This window comes from Bubalus kerabau, chromosome 4 (assembly GCF_029407905.1).
Source record: "Bubalus kerabau isolate K-KA32 ecotype Philippines breed swamp buffalo chromosome 4, PCC_UOA_SB_1v2, whole genome shotgun sequence".
Taxonomy (NCBI): Eukaryota; Metazoa; Chordata; class Mammalia; order Artiodactyla; family Bovidae; genus Bubalus; species Bubalus kerabau.
In genome coordinates this window covers 24,086,082-24,107,610 of record NC_073627.1, presented here as the reverse complement: position 1 = coordinate 24,107,610, position 21,529 = coordinate 24,086,082, and the positions used below count along the sequence as shown (strand labels likewise).

At 39.2% G+C, this 21,529-nt stretch overlaps 1 protein-coding gene across 8 annotated transcripts in view; it reads right to left on the bottom strand.

Moving 5' to 3' along the window:
• IKZF3 (IKAROS family zinc finger 3) overlaps positions 1-17,597 on the bottom strand; it is a 29,215-nt gene extending 11,618 nt beyond the window's left edge. Inside the window, exons 1-5 of one of the 8 annotated variants that reach the window (XM_055575978.1) lie at positions 17,183-17,597; positions 13,662-13,925; positions 13,031-13,291; positions 11,831-11,998; positions 9,693-9,809 (exon numbers count right to left, since the gene is read on the bottom strand). In XM_055575978.1, the coding sequence (XP_055431953.1) occupies positions 9,693-9,809; positions 11,831-11,998; positions 13,031-13,283 (538 nt within the window). In that variant the 5' untranslated portion in view covers positions 13,284-13,291; positions 13,662-13,925; positions 17,183-17,597. The other 7 variants (XM_055575980.1, XM_055575976.1, XM_055575977.1 and 4 more) reach the window with 7 other exon arrangements.
• Positions 17,598-21,529: the final 3,932 nt, after the last annotated feature.

Genomic DNA, 21,529 nt, shown 5'->3' with positions numbered 1-21,529 from the left:
TACTCAGTGATTTGTGTATTGAAATTCTGAGTGGTTTTTTCTTTTTCTTTTTCTTTTTTTTCCAGCATGCTCCTTTCAGTTCCTATCTTTTAAATTCTATTTTTCTGGTCGCAGCATTGTCTGTTTCTTATGCTCTTCACATTTCAAAACTGTCTCGGTTAAAATTTCCCTGAGCAACACTTCTGTCTTGAAATTATAGAGCAATTTGTATAATGGATCTTTATTATATTTCTAATGAAAAATGTGAATAAAAACTGACTAACAATATGGTCTGATTGTCAATCCACAAACAGACCTTTAAGTGGTATAGGTCTGTAGTTCTCAGACCTGCCTGAATATTAGAATCACCTGAAGAGCATATAAGACACACTTATGACCAGTCCCCTTTCAGATCAGTTAAATCAGGACCTCTGGTGTAGGGGCCTAGGCAACAGTATTTTTAAAGCTCCAGATGATTTTTAAGATGCAGCAAGAATTGAGAAGCACTGAAATAATATATAAATAGTGCCAACATAGAATCAAACTGGAATAAATGTAGTATAATTTAGTCTGGTACAGCACACACTACCCAATAAGAGTTTACATCTGAAGTTCAAAGAGACGCCAGCTGCTCTAAACACAAGGCTTTACATTTTAACACATGATGCTAGTCCAAGGTAGGGGTCAGTAAACTTTTTCTATAAAGGGTCAGAGAGTATTTTAAACTTTGTGGGACACATACAGTCTCTGTTCCATACTCTTTGGTTCTCCCTTACACTTTACAAATGTTTAGCCCTAAAGTGCACAAGTAGGTTGCTGGCTGCATTGGGCCTGAGGGTCATAGTTATGCACACCCCTGCCCTAAGCAAACACGATGTGATGCTACAAACATTTCTCTCTGTTTTATCATAAGCATTTCTGGAGGTCCAAACTAAATGAAGTATCCATACATTCCCAATGTCTCTAAGAAGAAGAAACTGAAATCAGTTTAAGGGACCAGAGTAAAAAGCAAGTGATGAGTGCACAATGGAATTTCCCACCCCCACAAATATATACACAGATTTAGGAATTGTCAGTACTCATTCTGCAGTTAAAAGAGTTTATTGTATGAAGAGATTCTAGGGAGATGGTGAAGGACAGGGAAGTCTGGTGTGCTGGGGTCACAGAGTCAGACATGACTGAGCGACTGAACAACGACAATATACAGAAATAATGTTCCAAGTTTCATGGTCTCTGGGACATTCAGAACCACAAATGGACACACCCAGAGAGAAGAAAACTGGTCATCTCTGCAGTAAATGAAAGACAAAGAAAGACCTCAAGGGCAAGACTGTCAAGAATGGCCAGGGTGAGAGTTCAGAGCCAAATCAGAAAAAAAGAATTCAAAGTATTAAATAGTTTTCATTTTATTATTAGCACTTTTTTGGTTTTGCTTTTTAAAAACTCCTTGCCAGTCATTACACAATAAATTATAAAACTCAATTCAAGAATAAAGCTCAAGAATAAAATGAAATCTGGCTCCAAAAATGAATAAGAGATTGATGACAATGACTATATTTGCTAGACTTTGTTTCTTATCAAAAATAATTCTGTCCTCTAAAGAAATAAATCCAAGTCTCCAGTTTAAGCTATAATAACACTGTTTGTATAAATGAAGATAAGGATAAAAATAAGGGGGCTGGGCAGCTCTGGGGCTAGTGGTAAAGCACTGTGACTTCAGCTGACAGATCACTGTAAATAACGGGTACTTTAGTGACAGGACGCTGCTACTGAGCGAAGTGGGTCAAATTCTGTCCAGCACAAGGATAGGTTTAAATGACCAAACAGGAAACTATTATACATATTATTTCCTTTCACACAAACCACCACCAGATGTGGCACTACCCAGAGCCCCAAGAGCAGAGAGATGAAAGACAAAGGCCTGGGATTTGAAGTAAGCTCCTGAGGCTGTTATAAGGAGGCTTTTCTTAGGAGTGTGGAAGAGGCAGCTCAGTTTGTGCTTTGACTTGGTTCCAGCAACCTTGAGGGGATTAAATCTAGGTAAGATCCTCCCCCACCCCACCCCTGCCCCATGTATTAATTATCAAAAAGATTCATAGTAAAATAAGAATGAAAAACAGTACTTCGGGAATTTTAAACTTTCTCCCCATCTTAGCACTTTCAGGCTTTCAGACACTCCGCTAACGGCCCCTTATCACCCAGAGGTCTGTCAGCCCCAGGGCTCCCTGCAAGCATTATGCTGTCAGTTTGGTTTTCCCGTTTGGCTCTCAGGAGGCCCTGTCTACATTTTACCAAAGTCACCACCAATCACCACAAGCATCTTTCTGAAGACACATATTCTATATATTCTACATCTGGGAGGATGCAAAAGCGGGTATACAATGACCTGAATAACGTAATTGGGGCCTGTCACTAAATGGCAACCTTTAGAGATAACATCTTCTTTTATCCCTGGTTACTCACCAAGCTTGTCTTGACAGTCATTTCCAGGTAAATCATACTCTGGAAATCAGTGACCAAATGCCTGACATTTAAAAAGATAAAATTCTGGAGTGTTGATGGATACACAGATAATTTGAGGCAAACAGGGAGACTTCCCCATACTCTACAACACTGATTCGATTGAAAGGAGTCCTCTGAAACTACTAATCTTCTTTTCTTTTGCCATACCGAGAGGCCTGTGGGATCTTAGCTCCTCAACCAGGGACTGAACCCCCACCCCCTGCATTAGAAGGCAGAGTCTTAACCACTGGACCACCAGGGAAGTCCCTGAAACTCCTAATCCACAGGGCTGCCATCTACCAACACCCTCCTGCAGGGCCATTCACTCAAAATATCAGCTTCATGATGCCAATCCTCAGTGTATATGTGCATATACTCTAGAGATTAAGTTAATCTTTACTAAATTAACTGTGTTTTCCAATTGGCAAGTTAGGTAAAGGCTACAGTTTCAATTGATTATGGCTTGGAAGGAAAGTTATGACCAACCTAGATAGCATATTCAAAAGCAGAGACATTACTTTGCCAACAAAGGCCCGTCTAGTCAAGGCTATGGTTTTTCCTGTGGTCATGTATGGATGTGAGAGTTGGACTGTGAAGAAGGCTGAGCACCGAAGAATTAACGCTTTTGAACTGTGGTGTTGGAGAAGACTCTTGAGAGTCCCTTGGACTGCAAGGAGATCCAACCTGTCCATTCTAAAGGAGATCAGTCCTGGGTATACTTTGGAAGGAATGATGCTGAAGCTGAAACTCCAGTACTTTTCCACCTCATGCGAAGAGTTGACTCACTGGAAAAGACTGATGCTGGGAGGGATTGGGGGCAGGAGGAAAAGGGGATGACAGATGAGGATGAAATGGCTGGATGGCATCACCAACTCGATGGACGTGAGTTTGAGTGAACTCCGGGAGTTGGTGATGGACAGGGAGGCCTGGTGTGCTGCGATTCATGGGGTCACAAAGAGTCGTACACGACTGAGCGACTGATCTGATACTCTCATTTTCTTCCCCCAAACTTTCAGTCTACTGCCTTGCAGTTATTGGACAACTGCTGTACTAAATGATGCACCCTGTAAAACACAAAGAACTGCTTTGGAGTCAAGACAATCTCTTTGGGATTACAAGGAGTCCAAGCAGTAGACTGAAAAGGGAAAAAAAAGGACTTGAAGTTTGGTCCTCTGCTTCAACTTTAAGACCCAACTGTCTATTTATACAAACAGTCTAGACGTGTTATCTTGCCACATCATGTCTCAGAATTTAAGTAGAGGGAAACCAGTTTGGCAAGATAGTGAGGGAACAAGATAATGGGTTTAAATGACGAAATAGGAAATCCGTTCCTGGGTGGTGTTTGGCAGTTTAATGTTGCAAGGGGTGGGTGTGGGGAATATGGGATGGTGGCAAGGAACAATTTGCACACTTGGTTCATGAGTGAGCATAGTAGGAGTAGGACTAATTCTGGGTCAGTTCCCCTTCATGTTACTTGCCTACTAGTATACAGGGGAGATAACCATTTTCATGAGCAAAATGGTTTTAATGACATATTGGAAAAATAAATAATCAAATTCATCCTAAATCAAAATTATAGAATAAGTTACTATCTTTAATCTCTGTACAAGTGTTAATAGTTCGTCTGTTTTTTAGTTAACTGGTTGCATGATGTCATTTCTATTTCAGTGATTGTAGATTTAACTATATAATTTGTTGTGTTTTTGTTCAAAATCCATCATTAGATGTTGAAGTGTTAAATGGAGCTCAAATAAGAGACATTGCTTCCTGTCTCTTCTATACTGTGGTCAGCCAGTAGCTGATGGAGAGTACAAAGGGGTGATATTATGCAATAAGAATTGTCTAACAAGAGATTGCTATCAAAGAGCAAGCCAGGTTCTAACAAAAAAGTTGCATAAAACCGTTGCCTTTTTGAGCATGTACAATGAATACTACTTGTGAGTTAGTATTGACTTTCTAAAAAGAATAATCTGTTGGGAAAATAGACATTTAAAACATTTTAAGCTCTTTCTTTGGACTGCTATTTGGTAAAAGTACGGATTTTTTCCTGAAATTCTCATGCTTGTATTATCTCAACCACAACAATGAGGATGAAGATAAAAGGTTTTGACTTCTAGATTCATAAATAAATATAATTACTCAATTACTTTAAAAATCTTGTTATTGCTAGAACTCATTGTCATACAAAAATATGTCCCGCTCCAAGTATTCATAATTTGTGTGAAATGAGGCTAAATGAATCTCTATACCAGCTGTTAGTCCCTTTCTGGAATAAGGATCAAGCTAATGAGAAAATGAAATCTGTGGTCGTCTATATTCATTCTTCTTTTCATATATACTCCATTAAGACAGCAGAATTGGGAGTATCTTGATGATGTCTGGTATAGAAACTTGAGCTGAAGTAATACCATTACATGTGTCTCTGTTAGACCTTTATATTATATTAATAGATCCAGTGCTCAGTCCCTTGTTGGACTGATTTCTTTGAGGGTAGGGGCTTAACCTCCACTCATCTTTACAAATAGCTCTGACACAGAGCCTGGTCCAGGAGAATGCAATGAATGCTATCAGAACAAATGAAAAAGATCAGCAAGGGCAGGAGTCTTGTTGTTCAACACGATCTTCTTTTGCAGACTGGTCTCCAATCCAAGGTCTTTTCATTTGTCCTGCTTCCATAAAGGCCTGATTCCTGACTGGGGCAGGTTTGTCCCAAGGCTCAGCTCTCACAGTAGGCTACACTTCAACTTACTTGATGAATGGTTGGATAGCATCACTGATTCAATGGATAAGAACTTGGGAGAACTCCAGGAGATGGTGAGGGACAAGGAGGCCTGATGTGCTGCAGTCCATGGGGTCGCAAAGAGTTGAACATGAGTGAGCAAGTGAACCTCTTGCCTGGAAAATCCCATGGATGGAGGAGCCTGGTGGGCTACAGTCCATGGGGTCGCTAAGAGTCGGACACGACTGAGCGACTTCACTTTCACTCTTCGCTTTCATGCATTGGAGAAGGAAATGGCAACCCACTCCAGTGTTCTTACCTTGAGAATCCCAGGGACAGGGAAACCTGGTGGGCTGCTGTCTATGGGGTCGCACAGAGTCGGACACGACTGAAGCGACTTAGCAGCAGCAGCAGCAGCAGAGCAACTGAACAACAACACTTGATGAATAAGTGCCACATCCACAGTAGAGCATCATCCCTTTAAAAGCTAGTAGTAGGGTTTCCTCAATGGTACAGTGGATGAGAACCCACCTGGCAAGGCAGGGGACACAGGTTCGATCTCTGGTCAGGGAAGATTTCACATGCTGCAGAGCAACTAAAGCCTGTGCACTACAACTGCTGAGCCAGCACTCTAGACCCACAAGCCATAACTACTGAGCCCATGAGCTGCAGCTACGAAGCCTGCACACCCTAGAGCCTGTGCTCCACAACAAGAGAAGCCACCACAATGAGAAGCCTGTGCATTGCAATGAAGAGTAGCCCCAGCTCACTGCAACTAGAGAAAGCCCAAGTGTGGCAATGAAAACTCAATGCAACCAAAAAGAAAAGAAAAGAAACAGGAAAAAAACCTAGAGATGAAGGGATAAGAGGTACCACTGGTGATACTATATTGGTCAGGTTCAAAATGGAACACTATGTCCAGACCTGGACTCCCAATTCTAAGAAGGAAACAATAGAAACCATGTAGGGAGCTGTGACAATAATCAAAGGATTGGCTTATGTTCGATTAAAGATTCTTTATATTTTGGATTTTAGGAAAAATCATAAGAACTATTTGAAATATCAAAGATAGACATGACATGCAGTGTTTACCATTCTTGATTAAGCTGTGACTTTATACATTTTCTAACCTGAAACCACCATAACAATATATTTGTTTTTTTTTTAAATCAAAACTTGCTGACTTAGTTAGCCTTTTATTTTTTTGCTGAGACTTTAAGTGTTTTGCATGCATTCATCAAACCAACCTATGAAATGCAAATTAACTCAACCTCTGTATTTCAGTATTTCCTGAATCACTTTATACCACTGAAGATAACAAAAAAAGATTCTTTGAACACATTTCTTTTTAAAATTTAATTTAATTTATTTATGTTTGGCTGTGTTGGGTCTTCACTGCTGCTTGGGCTTTTCTCTAGTTATGGCGAGCAGGGACTAGTCCTTAGTTGTGTGTGGGCTTCTCGTTGCAGTGACTTCTCTTGAGCACAGGCTCTAGGATGTGCAGGCTTTAGCAGTCGTGGCACATGGGCTCAGTAGTTGTGGCTCCCAGGCTCTAGAGCACAGGCTCAATAGTTGTGGCAGACGGGGTTAGTTGCTCTGAGGCATGTGGGAGCTTCCCAGATCAGGGTTTGAACCCGTGTCTCCTGCATTGGCAGGCAGATTCTTTATCACTGAGCCACCAGGGAAGCCCCTCTACTGCCACTTTTCTAATTTGAAATTCCTAAAAAGGTCATGGGGATAGGAAGTAAGGTGGTAACCTTGCTTCAAAATCACTAATTTTGAACATATTGTTCATAGAAGATATTTTACTCATGTTTTCCCCTACTTCCAGGACAATCGAGACATACATACATACGAAAATGTCTATTAATTAGTATGTGTGCTATTCTACTTTTGCTAACTAAATAATATATAACCTTCAAAAATACATAACTAATTAAGCCATTTTTCCAAAAGTAGAAAAAAACTAAATCCCATTAACTAATAAATGAATGGATAAAATGCAGTGAATCCATATAATAGAATATTATTCAGCTATAAAAAGGAATGAAGTGCTACCACATGGATGAACCCTGAAAACATTATGCTGAGTGAAAGAAGGCAGATATAAAAGGCCACACATTTTATGATTCTCTTCATGTGACATGTTCAGAATAGGCAAATTCTTAGAGACAGAAAGTAAATTAATGGTTGATGGGGGCTGAAGAGGGGGAACAGGAGTGACTGATAAGGGGTACAGAGTTTCTTTCGAAGTGACAAAAATGTTATGAAATTAGAGTGGTGATGGTTGTATAACTTTGTGAATACATTAAAAACCACTGAATTGTACACTTTAAAAGGGTGAATTTAATGGTATGTGAATTATGTCCCAATATGTCTTTGAAAATAAAAAAATAGCTAATCATGAAAACAACAAAAGTTCTATTGATTTTTAAGCAAGTCATTGAATTTTTGATGAGTTTCAGTATTCTCAACTCTAAAATGAAGAGGTGGGATCAGATGCTCTCTTTAATTTGTCTTGCTTTAAATATTAATGATTCTACTTGGAATATAAGAGTTTCATAACTTGAGAATTTCTCATAGTAAGAGCTTTGTCTATCGTCTGAAATATGGAACTTCAAGTAACGATGCCCAGGTATTGCCTGACTAAGCTTAAGCATGTTGCTTAAAGACGTCAAAATCCAAGTTTTAGGTTTTTAAGGGTAAACATTTCTCTTTAGAAATAAGGAGGAAATCCAACTCCTTGATAAAACTGAACATGCCATCAGGATAAAAAGCAGAAGCAGTGCACACCAACGGAATTCAGTTGGCCAGCTCCTAACATCATAACATAGGCTTTATCTAAAACAAAAGTTTCCTTTCACTCAAAACGGATACAGTTAAACTACTCAAGATTTCCACTCCATTTTTCCTGAGTTTCACATTATTTCTGTCACATTTTTGTAATGTTTCTGTTTTAGAATTTTCAAACTATTCAATTGTAACCACTACCATCAAACACCAAATCCCATGAAGATTTATACCTACTCTAAGCAACTGGTTCAAGTAACCAAATAAAAATAGCAGGCAATCCAAGCTGCAGAACCAGTGACATGAAAGTCGCTCAGTCATATCCAGCAACCCTATGGACTATACAGTCCATGGAATTCTCCACTGGACTGGGTTGCCATGCCCTCCTCCAAGGGATCTTCCCAACCCAGGGATCGAACCCAGGTCTCCCACATTGCAGACAGATTCTTTACTGTATGAACCACTAGGAAAGCCTAAGAATACTGGAGTGGGTAGCCTATCCCTTCTCCGAGGGATCTTCCTGACTCAGGAATTGAACCGGGGTCTTCTGCATTGCAGGCAGATTCTTTACCAACTGAGCTATCAGTGAGGAAGCCCAACCAGGTTGATGGTCAACTATATGGGTCAAAGGACAACTGCAGGGATGTTACACAAAAAGGTTTCAGGTTGTTTCAACTCAAGAATGAAAGGAAATAAAACCACAACTGATACACGGAAAGACATCTGGTGTTTCAACCAATTGCTACCAGGCATATAATTCAAAACATGGAATAAAATATGAAATTCCCAGAGCCAAATATAAACATCACAATAAATCATATGAGCGAACAAGTACATGATTTGGGGGCCCTGTGCAAAGAAAATCCTTGTGGTTTTAATGAACTCTGCCCTAGCCAACCCTCAAGCTGCCTCTAGCCTTAATCTTTGCCTTTTTCAGTCAATGGCAACTGCGTTCTTCATCACATTGCACATCAATCTGTTAACAAATCCTGCTGGTTCTATCTTTATACTATATAGAGTTAGAACACTTTGCACCACCTCTACAATTACCAAGACAATTTTCTTTTGCTTGAATTATTGCAATGGCCTCCTAACTGGACTCCCCAGTTTCTAATCTTGCCCCCAATACAACCTATTCTCAGTAGCAAGTAGAGTGATTTTTTTTTTTAATGAGAAGTCCAATCATGTCACCTCTCTGTTCAAAACCTTCTGAAGATTTTTAATTTCATGCAGAGTAAAAGCCAACATCTTTACAATGGCCTACAAGGCCTGATAAGATCTGGCTTCCTATTTCCTCTCTGGCCTCATGTCCCATTACTCACTTTCTTCCAGCCATACAGGACTACTTACACTTCTTTGAATTCAAGCCCCAGGGCCTTTGCACTTGCTTTTTCCTAGTGATCTGTAGGGCTCTCCCCTCATGCTTTTAAGTCTGTTAAAAGGTCAGCTGGCTGATGTTTCTCCTAACTCACCTTCAGCCCCCAGTACCTGCTTTATTTTTCTCAATAGCAATTACTACCTTACAAAACATCAGACAAAACTGCATGTTACTTTTTCATTTTGTTTCTAGTCTGTTTTTCCCAATGAGAATATAAACTCCATGCGGGCAGGGTTTTTTGTATTTTGTTTACTATTGCAACCTACCACCTAGAACAGCAGGTGCTCACTAAATATGTCCAGAACAGGTGTTGCATGAACTCACCAGTCTCACCCAGGTCAGTGCTCTGAAGAAATGTACGGCAGCGCTCCTTGTGCTCCTCAAGGGAACTTCTCTGCTTGTAACTCCTTCCGCAAAACTCACATTTATAAGGTTTCTCAACTATAAGGAGAGCACAAGGGGCACTCAGTGACCCTCAGGGGTTATAGAACAAACGGTGTATTGGGGCCCTGTGAAAACTGTCCCCTAGGAAGGAGACTGCTGAGAGAAGCCAGAGTACTTGGATACTTGTGCATCTACTTTACTTTTAAATTCAGTAAACTGAAACAAGGTTATGGCCTATGATCGATTCTCATGTACCCTTTGAAAGGATAGGTTCCTTCCACAAATGAAAGGATTTAGACTTAATCACTATCCTGGAGCACAGTGTTTTGGCTCCAGATCCAATCTTGCTTTTTCAGGAAAAAAATACAAAAAGGAACATTTTCTTTTTCAAGGAGATTCGTGTGGTTTAAGAATGAAGTAGGGAGAGATCCTGTATTCTGTGACATTCAGCTGCCTGTAAGTAAAGAATGCTGCAGTTTGTGGGTATTAGCCACTAAAAGTCTTTTTAGAGCATTGACCTATTTCAATAAATGTAGCTTGTCTTTGCCCAGTGGCTATAGCAAAGTCTGGGCTCAATTAATAAAAACTGACCTAACCAACTGAGGATCGTTTTGAATAATAGAAATAAGAAGAAATTTCAAAAAATGACTTCATCTTAATTTCTAAGATAAAGCAAAAATTTCCTCAAAAGTTCAACCATACACTACAGGCCACCTTTAATCTCCTAACTCTTCCAAATGCCTTACTGTTATAAACAATAACTTCAACTCTGTGTGCAGGGCTCACCTTTCTGACTTGTCAATAAAATGTACACCAGAAATTTTTCAGAATTTTAGGGACTGAGATTTTTTTTCTTTTTCAAGTCCTCTTGCTCTGTTTAAAATAGAGCCTTTGGGGCTTAAAGCACTGAAAGATCCTTATGGAATCACAAATTAAAATAAATGCAGGTTTTCTGGGGCTAGGAATGTTAAGTTTCTACATAAATTGAGGTCCTCTAGAATCTTAAAAATGACTGCTATTGTTGGATCTTACCTGGAAAAAGCAATAGAAAAGAACTACTCTAATTTTTTGGACCAAACTCACCCTTAGCTCATTACTTTGAACAATGAGCTGTAAAAGAAACCCTTCTTTTACCCTTTACCATCTCTCACAGTGGGTTTTCTTGGGGCTGATTTGTTTAATCCTTAGTCTCTGAATTGTGACCAGTTGCGGGTTTAGGGCTGGGTTTTAGTCAAAGCAGAATGTGGATTAACATAAAAACAAGCCCTTTTTTTCCCCCTTCAATTAAAATTTTGTCAGATAACATCAAGAACATGAGGTCCCAAATTTGAAAATAAACCCAGTTTTATTTTTCTAGGAGGGAAATTCTAAATGTTAGTTTAATGTGGTTAAAATAAGGAGTGAAAACATCAAGAGAGAACATAGCTTTTTATGAATTCTTATTGCTGCTCATCTTTTAGAGATTAAAAATAAATTGGGTGATCAAGAAGAAAGTTAGGTTTAAGAAATTTAGCTCATATACACCTAAAACTAATATAATGTTGTATTTTTATCTATTAAAAAAAAGAAAATCTAGACCAGAATGGCCCAAACTCCCCAAATTAGCCCAGATTAGCCAAAATTTACCCTCAACAGAGATTCATACCCAGTTTACAGTTTTATACAACTTATAAACTGTACATCATTTACTTTATCCAGACTTTTGAATGAATAGTATGTGTGTATATTTTTAGGAAAATAATCTTTATTTTAATAAAGTTTGCCATAAAAAAACTGATGGCTATAATGTTTTTGCAAAAATTAAAAAAGCATTTTTACAGTGTAGGCTTCTCCTGTCTGACTGTGTTGTTCTCTAGGGGTGCAAAGATGGTAAGGAGATGTTCATCCCCATTGAGCCAGACGGAGAGCAATTAATGTCTTAATGGAAGTGTAATTAGCCCTAGAGGTCTCTGCTGTTGTAACCCTTCAGAACTGGAGTGACAGATTAAAACCTCCATACTTAACTCTTTCTAGTTTCCTCAATGGGCACGGAGAAAGACATATTTACTAGATATGGAATGCTCATTGCTCTCACTTACCAGAATGTGTCCTAAGATGACCTGTGAGTGCATCTCTTCTCTGGCATGCGTAGTTGCAGAGGTGACACTTAAAAGGTTTTTCCCCTGTGTGCAGTTTAATGTGGCGGAGGAGGTTACCTTTCTGAGTAAAAGATGCCCCACACTGATTACACTGGAATGGGCGTTCACCTTTAAAAAGGACAAAAAGGAGAGTTCTGATCACCGGGCAATTGGCGAAGCATATGCACAGATTCGATGCCTATGGCAAAAGCTCATTTTTTAGATAGTTTCTGTTCATATTGGGATCAGATGGGAGCTGTATTTCAAGGGAAGCCTAGGACTGACTTAAGGAATCTTCCTTCTAGAAGAGAAAAAACTGGCAAGGCTAGGGATCACCTTGCCTTGGATCAGAGCATAAAAAATGAGTAGCTTTAGAAGTGCTTTCTAGACTTAAGTTTTTGCATTACTTAGCATTCCTTTTAAATAATCTCAATCTATAAAAAGAGTCACAGACTGAAGTCCTAATAAGGTATAGAGAGCCAGAAATGCTTTTTTTTTTAATTGAAGAAATGCTTTTTAAAGTTTCCATACCCTATGTTAGATGAAATCTATAGGGCTTGGTGGGAGTGTTAAGTTTGCATGCATCTCTATAGACTGCCTTTTGTTGTCTGAAAATAAATTTTTTAAACTGTTAATAAAAATTGAATCCTTTGATCTACCAAATTTGAACCCAATACAATAAGGAGATCTGCTGTTCTAAATGGGTTGCCATTTCCTTCTCCAGAATTCTTGCCTGGAGAATCTGAGGGACGGAGGAGCCTGGGGGGCTGCCGTCTATGGTGTCGCAGAGTCGGACACAACTGAAGTGACTTAGCAGCTTAGCAGCAGCTGTTTTAAAAGTTACACAAAATATATGCAAGATGCTTAAAAAGCATATCACACAATTTAACTCCCACTTGTTACTGAAGAAAAATATTTGGCTGACCTAGAACACTGTGATCTCTACAGTCTTATTCATAGCATTTGTGATATGCTTGATAAATGCATGGTGAAGCAGGAATAAAAATCGCTAGGTAAATGGAAATGCAGAGAGGGAGAGAGATATCAGAATCATATAAAAAATCAATGAAAAGTAATCAAAAGTAAGTTCTAAATTACACCACTCCTTTTCTTATGTGGTTGAATTAGGACAGTTTTCAGAACAATGGATAGACTATTTACCAGTATGGCTCCGCTTATGAACCATTAAGACATTGAAGCTAATGCAGGATAATCCACACACATCACAGTTCATCTTGCCACTGGTTGGCCTGCTACTATCATATGAGACAACGTGTCTCTCCAACTTAATGTTTTCATATTCATTATATTCTCTTGAATAGCTGTAAGGAATTTCAGGCTCTTCTGCATTTCCCATGGGCTCTGGCTTTAAAACATTCTCATCCCTTTCACTGTATTCATCTTTCACTTTCATTGAATCATCTGCAGGGAGGAAAATGCAAGAAATGAACAATGATTGTTTTTGCAGCTATCAAAGCAGCTCAAAGAACAGAGACCCACAACTGACAATTAAATACCAAATGAAGCTAAAAATATTGTACATCTACAAAACAAGAAAACACCATTAGGATGATCACTGATTATTTGAATTCAGAGCCATAGTCAGGGGAAAACACAGACACACGTGCACACACACACAAACACACACAAAATAGATGACAGCATTTTAGGCCATTCAGAAAATTAGAGATAACAGATTTTAGCTATGACTGCTCAGAGCAACTATGAAAAAAACATTTTGAGCAATTTTTCTCCAGTACTGGGGGAGAAGAAAGGTTCTCAGATTTAGTACCTTTTTTGGAGGCTGCAGTTGCAAGGCAAGGTGATGTGCTCTTTGGTTTCAAGAAGAAAATACTATTTTAATTCTTCAATTGCACTCAATTTAAGCCACTAAGACTGAGAGTTAACAAGTTGTTTTTTTTTTCCTGATTTTAAGCCATGCCTTGCCTCTTCCTCTTCCATGTATACAAACTGCTAAAATGAGTCTTATCTCTCTCTTGGAACTGATAAAGAGACAACGCTGAACATAGAGGAAGCTGGCAGTACTAGTGAAATACTGTTGAGAAAGATAAAAGGAGAAGTAATCCTTTAACATAACCTTCTAAGGAGTCACTTTCATTGACGCAGGTAAATGAAGCTCAACCTAAACAAGGGGAACAGCACCAATAACCAATACCCAAGTTAGGGAGGGCTAAACTCAAAGCCCTAGAATAAAATGCTGGATAGGAGAGGTGTGGCTGGCCCAAGTGAGTTGGCTAATCAGGTACTATTTCAATAAGAGCTGCAACACTCTTAAGCTGAAGAACATAAGAAATGAAGAAGGCAAATTTATGTACTGATACTAAGAAAACCTAAAATATTTGTATATTTATAAGTATAAATACTTATAAATAAGTATTTATAAGGGATTTTTCATATATAAAACATGCTGCATAAATGCTCACTTTTACAAAAATTCATTCTTAAAAACTGGAAATTGTAATGCTCCATGGGAATCACAAGTCAATAGGAGTTCAGGGCTGGAAGAGAATTTAGAGATCATCTGATCCAACCCTTGTTTTTCAGATGAGGAAATCCGGGAACAGAGATGTTTTTGGGACTAGCCCACAGTTACACAGCCAGTTAATAGCTGATGAACTGGAATTAGAACACTGAACTTGGATTTGCCCTTGCACTCTGACACATAGAGTCTAATTTGCTCTTTATATCATATTGCACACTCCCTCTTTAGTGGTGTAGATGTTAAAGACCAAAACACCCTGAAGAAAAGATATTTAAAAAAATGACATCCCTTCCAAACAACAGCAGTAAGTGCCGCTCCTGTTGCCACACAGGAGGAAGTATAACTGCAGCTGTGCCTGGCTTGCTACCTTCTACTCAAGTTTCAATTTTCACTTCTATCAAGGTTACCTTTCATCTATATTAACTGTGTTTGCTTAATAGAGCAAGACAGGGCCTAACCACCAGCAGAGGAGCCATTGCCGCAGCACTGTTCCACTGCTTCTCACCACGGTTCATGGTTCATAACCTTTTACTCTTTGATTAGAAGAGATGGAGGGCTGCAGGAAACATCCAGTGTGTTTCAAAGTGGCCCATCCTATGCATCTGGGTTATATACGAATTGATATCTATTTCCTACATGGAGAGAGAGTCATCCTCTTCCTTGGACACATCTTGCCTGCTTTTAGATGGAATGAGTTTCCTTAAGTGGTTTTTGCTTTTCAAATTTTTTTAAAGAGAAGGATGCACCTGAAGCTTGTACCCTCCTCCTCCTCCATCACTCCAGCTGCGGGTGATATCCCACCAAAGCTTGAGTGCTCTTCAGTTTGCATGTAGGCGTTTAAAACAACCTCAACGGAAAACTTCAGCTACTGAAAACCAAAAACAGCATATAGAAAAGGCCAGTAGAAATGGATCCTTTTCATTTGGGTTATAAAATGTTAATATGAACAGACTCAGGCTGTTCTGTGGTCCATGATAATTAAAATCTGGTAAGATCAATGTTTTGAGTCTTTCTGAAAACACAAGACATAAGGTTGCTCCTTCTCTCAGGATTTTGGTTTTAATGGGCTTGACCTAGAACTCAGTACTACACCGACCTAGCTCAAAACAAGTCCTTGGCTTTTGTTCTTGAGGACTTAGCTGTAGAACAAGGAAGACAGTATTTGAGACTCAGGACTCTAAGGGAACAAATCCAAGCACATGAACAGGAAATTGAGGCAGTCCCTTGGACTTACTGGACCAAGAGAGTTCCTGATTTGCTCTTGGGGTCTTACCAGTTTTAGATAAAAGATCTGGATGGCCTCTCTGCATGGTTACTGAGGATCAACAATTCATTATCATTTACCATGTGAAGATAAACAAAGCTGAATACTAATTCAGATTAGTATATAAGACACAAAATGGATTACTGAGAGATTATTGGGCTTAGCACCTAGTCTCCAAATATAGTCCACCAAAACTACCAGAAAAGAAACTAGTCTGCTCTAAGGACTAAGAGGTTCATTCCAACCCTTGGGAGGAAAATTTGTAGGAGCAGAGGAAAGGGAGTGGGAGGGACATTCTACTTAGTGTCCCTTGAAAACATTAATAAATATATCTAGTGGTAAATAACCCACCTGCCAACGCAGGAGACATAAGAGATGCAGGTTCAATCCCTGGATTGGGAAGATGCCCTGGAGGAGGGCATGGCAACCCACTCCAGTATTCTTGCCTGGAGAATCCCATGGATAGAGGAGCCTGGTAGGCCCCAGTCCATAGGGTTGCAAGGAGTCAAACACAACTGAAGCGACTTAACACATGCACACACTAAAATCAAACTTACCATTTTGAACCCCAAACTGCTTCTAATGCTTGATGTCTTTTTTTTCCCATCTGTACCTGCAGCATTCAGGATCTTAGTTCCCCAACCAGGGATCGAACCTGGGCATCCTGCATTTATTGGGAGCTCGGAGTCTTAACCACTGGACCACCAGTGTAGTCCCTATGACGTCTTTAGAGTCACACACGGCATCTTACTTTTTCCATTCTCCAAATCTTGAAACTGGACGACTTTTCCATCCAATCTCCACATCAAGTCAGTCTCCAAGACCTATAGAGTCTATGTTCTCAAGATCTCTAGATGCCAACACCTCTTTTCTATTCTCTCTGAAATTTAGTTTAGCCTCTCATCCCATCACACCCAAACTCTCTCAACATTCCCTTTCTAGATAGATTTAATACAAAAGTAACCTGTGCTTACTGTCTCTACAATCTCAAAACTGATATAAAATTGCCTGTAATCTGGATTCTGTCTTCTTAATTCACTGAATCTGCTCCCCTAAAGATCTTCAATAAACTCATGATTCTTAAATCCAGTGGTTTTTTGTGTGCCATTCTCCCCAACTTCTCTGCAGCCCTTGATACTGTTGACCACCACTCCTTCTTCTTCTGTATTCCTACTTCGTCTGTGAAACTGAAACTTCTTTCCTCACCTTCTGTGAGTGAGTGTGAAAGTCGCTCAGTCGGGTCTGACTCTTTGCGATCCCATGGACCATACAGTCCAGATTCTGTATGGCCAGAAGACTCCAGGCCAGAATACTGGAGTGGGTAGCCTTTCCCTTCTCCAGGGGAATCTTCCCAACCCAGGGATCGAACCCAGGTCTCCCGTATTGTGGGCAGATTCTTTACCAGCTGAGCCACAAAGGAAGCCCAAGAACACTGGAGTGGGTAGCCTATCTCTTCTCCAGCTGATCTTCCCAATCCAGGAACTGAACTGGGGTCTCCTGCATTGCAGGTGGATTCTTTACCAACTGAGCTATCAGGGAAGCCTACCTTCTGATTACTTTCTTTTAGCTCCTTTCCCCGTTTTGCCTCCTAAATGCTGTCCCTATCCTTCTTTCTTCTTCCCCGCTAGACCTCCTTCCCTATGGCAATTTTCTCCACTTTTAAGACTTCAACTAGCACCCCGAGTATATATATCGAGGTATAGTTTCTCTCCCCTCCTTTTGTCCTTTTCCCAAAGGCCTCCTCGATATCTCCACAGTTACTCAGGTCAGAATCTTTACAGCCATCTTTCCTCCCGTTCTTTTGCATCCCCACGTTTAATCACTCATTGGTTCTATTTCTGCACCCTCTCTCCAATCTGCTTCTCCTCCCCACTATTTTGCATGCTCATTATCCCAAATCTCAAACGCTGATGCTCTCCTTATGATCTATTGTGGTAGCCTCCACATGGTGCTCTCTGCCTTCTTTCTCTCTCCTTTCCAGCACATCCTATGCTCTGCCACCAGATGGTTCATGTAAACGATAGCTCTGGTCACATCATGAGCCTGTCCAAATTCTCCAATAGTCTCTGCTGCCAACAACATGAAATGCAAACTCAGAAACAAAGAATTTAAAAGACCTTTCAATATGTGGCCCCAGCTATCTTTGTAATGTTGATTTGGAATACTCAGGTATCTTTAATGAAACTAAACAACTTCTGAATATTCTTCCTCTTATTATTTGCACTGCCAAAAAGATCTTTCTCCCAAACTGCCAAAGGTCCAAATCCAACACATCTTTTAAGGCTAAATTAATTTGCCATTTTCCTCTATTCTGCCTTCCCTGTTCCCCCAGCTGCAAAATAATCCGTTCCTTCTTTCTCTGAGTTACTTATAAAGTCACTTCACCTCCCATATGGACATATAAGCTATCTGAGGTCAGAAGTTACACAGGTTTGGTGTTTTTTTTTTTTAAACTCAGTATTCCCTATGACACTGCTTGAAGGTTGTGGGGTTTTAAAATACAAATTTTAGGGGTCCCAAAATTTCAGGGTGTGAGGACTGGAAACGTGCATTAAAAATATGCTTTCCAGGCAAATCTTATGCACAATGGAGTTTGAGAACCGCTGCTCTAGAATATGACAGAGCGCTCTGTGTAAAGTACATACAAAGTAAATACTTAGAACATGGATCTACTACTATGTTAGCCTCCTAACTGGTCTACAGCGGATACGACCTCTCTTTTAGACTATATCCTATTATCGAATTAATCAGCCTGTAGTATACTAAAACCCTTGTTCAGAAACTTTCAAGGATTTCATTTTGTTTACAGGATCCAAACTCCTTAGTGAGACATTCAGGGGCCTGTCCAGAAGCTGCTCTGAGCTGATCTGACTATCTCATATCTCACTAGATTCCCTGAATCACCCTTCTCTCTAGACTAGAATCTTGCCTATTCAAAGTGAGGTCCTTGGATCCACAGTTCCAGCATGCCTCCCAGGAGCTTATTAGGAATGCAGACTCTTAGGCCTCACCCCAGACCTACTGGATCCAGTTGTGCATTTCAACAAATCCTCAAGGATTCTTATACACATCAAAGTTTGAGAAGCACAGTAGTCATCTTACTAAATGCAGCCTTCCAAGCCTCTTCTCCAGTCTTTTCTTTACCTAAAATGCCCTTCCCCACATCAACATTCTATTCAAACTTGCAGATGCTGTTTAAATGCCATTTCTTCTGTGAAGTTTTCCTTGATACTTTAAACTAGCAAAAAATCCTCCTGTTTCTGTTTTCATACAGCACTACACATAAAATCAATAATACTGTTCCACAGATTTATATTATACATTCAGAGATGTTTATCTTCATTTTTCCTTGATTTTTCAATTGTCAGTGACTGGCAACACCTGAACTGTTAATAAAGGCAGAAAATCTTAAAGATCTGGCAAGAAATACTTGAATATACGTGAGGAATAGCCCCACAGTAACCCAAGGTCTTTTGTACAGTGAACAGACCTTTCGTAATATGAATAATCTGCCATTTCAATTTTGTAAATTCTAGTCTCTTATTATATGTATCAGGTTTCTTAGACACATGACTTCGATTGCCACTTAAAAGACTATCAAGAATCTTCTTAGGTACTAGCAATATTTTATTTCTTAAGCCAGGTGGTGGGTCCATGGATGCTTGTTGTTATTCTTTATACATGTAAATATATTTGCCTTTTTGTATGTATCATATACTTCACAATAAAAAATGTTAAAGGCTCCTCAGTAAATTTTTTATAATCGAGCTTGTGGAGAAAAGAACACACCAAACCACAAATTGCTGATAAAGGTAATTGCTAAACATTCCCAGAGGGGGGAAAAAGATGTCTAAATTGAATCTAACCCATAGAAAATTAGATTAGGTTGCACTTCTTTCTAAAGGAGCTACTCTGGGGTGCAATTGCTCCCATCTTTGTCTATGTTCTGGAGGCCACTTAGGAAGATGACACACACTCACACACACACACACACCCCAGAGAGAATTTTGTAGGCTGAGGAGAACAAAGGCTTGGCTCACTGGGGCTGATGCACATGGTTTCATTTCCTGGGGTGATGGTTATCACATGAAAGGCTTGCACTCCAGAGTAGACATTTTTGGTTTCACCTGAGACACTGCAAAAACAATGGGTCTTGGAAAGGATCCAACATCTCAATCCTTCAGGGGCAATAGCTGTCTCAGCCAACTGTGCCTCAGTTTGTTTTTACAGGCACATAAAATGCTCAGTTGGAGAGAAGAACCTATCAAAGATGGCAAACAGAAGAGGCAACTTGGATGTCTTGGATAGTATGTTTTTAGTATGAACTTCCCAGTGTAAAAAGCAGGTTCTGAATTTCCACTCTGAACTATGAGATCTCAGAATCCAACTCAAAGAACAAAGTTTGGAGTAAACAGCCTCTAGTTTGCCAGAGATGTTGTGAGAAGGGACAAAACCAGATAGCAGCTTTAGACAGGGAAGACACAAAAGGGGATGTTGTTTAAGTGTTTTACAAGGATTGGGGGTCATAACCATGAAATCCTCGGCACATGCAAAAGTCAACTGGATAACAAAGAAGCTTAATCATCTTAATGTGGCATTTTAATGATGCCACTGATTTGCTATGCCAATTCAGAGATAATGAGGCCCTAATGCTACAGATGTTCAGCCAGGCTAAAAGAAAAGGGGGGTGGGCTTTTCTAGCATGCCATTTTCTAACTATCCAATTAAACAAATTGTGAAAGCATCTAAATAGTTTACCAGGTTTTGACAGCTGTTAATAGGATTTAGAAGCTTGAAGCACTAAAGAGCAAAATGGGAAATACATGTACTGCAGGTATTTAGTCTATAGAGTTTGTTGCTATCACCCAATATAGCAAAAATAGATTAACTAGAACAGTTTTCCTTATAAAATTAATGTCTGTACTCCTTTCCCACAATGGCTTCTTTGTAGTACAAACAAGAACACTGAAATTATGGGTCATTTTCATTTTCTAATTTACATTTTTATGTGAAAAGTGAGGAGGGAGAAAAACCAATGATATTTTGAGAAGTAGAGAATATGAGAATTTTCTAACCAGTAAAATAAAATTTCAATGAAAATAAAACTTTTGGTCACTGATATATAGTATCCATTATGTTTTTATTCTTCTCTTCCTTTAAAATTTAAAATGATAGGCATCTTGTGACTTTAAAACACCTATTTTAAAATTAGGAAAAAATTGGTAAATATGAATCAGACTAAGAAGAGATAAAATATTGATATCAATAGTGATGAGATAAGAGGTAGCAGTTTGGATAATATTTGATTTAAGTTCTCATTAAAACATATTCTTATCAGACTTTAAATTTGCCCTTAAAGAATCTAAACTGGTAATTAGTAAATCATGTCACTTCAAATTCAAGAGCATTAGCATGAAAACATGAAGAAAGTTTCAGTTGCAAGGAACCACCCTTGATTTTACTAGAGACATTAATCTTTGTCTAATTATCTGACTATCAAATAGCTCATTCATTGCCATAATAGTAAAAATAATTTTGCTTAATAATTTCAGTGCGACTCTTGCTTCTCCATTAGAACAAGAGGAGATTTATTACTTTTAACAAGAATACACTACATATCAGCAGTAGATATCACCCAAACTGCTACCTCTTATCTCAACACTATTGATATCAGTATTTTATCTCTTATTAGCCTGATTCACATTTTCCAATTTTTTTCCTAATTTTAAAATAGGTGTTTTACAGCCGATCAGCTGGGCTAAGTTCTTCAGCTACCATCAAGCCAGGTGAATTTTTTATCTTGAATTGTTGTGAGGGCTGAAAAACATGATGTGTGGGAGTTCCTTCTAAACTATAAAAAAAGTATACAAGTACATTTTTTCATGTCTGTCCA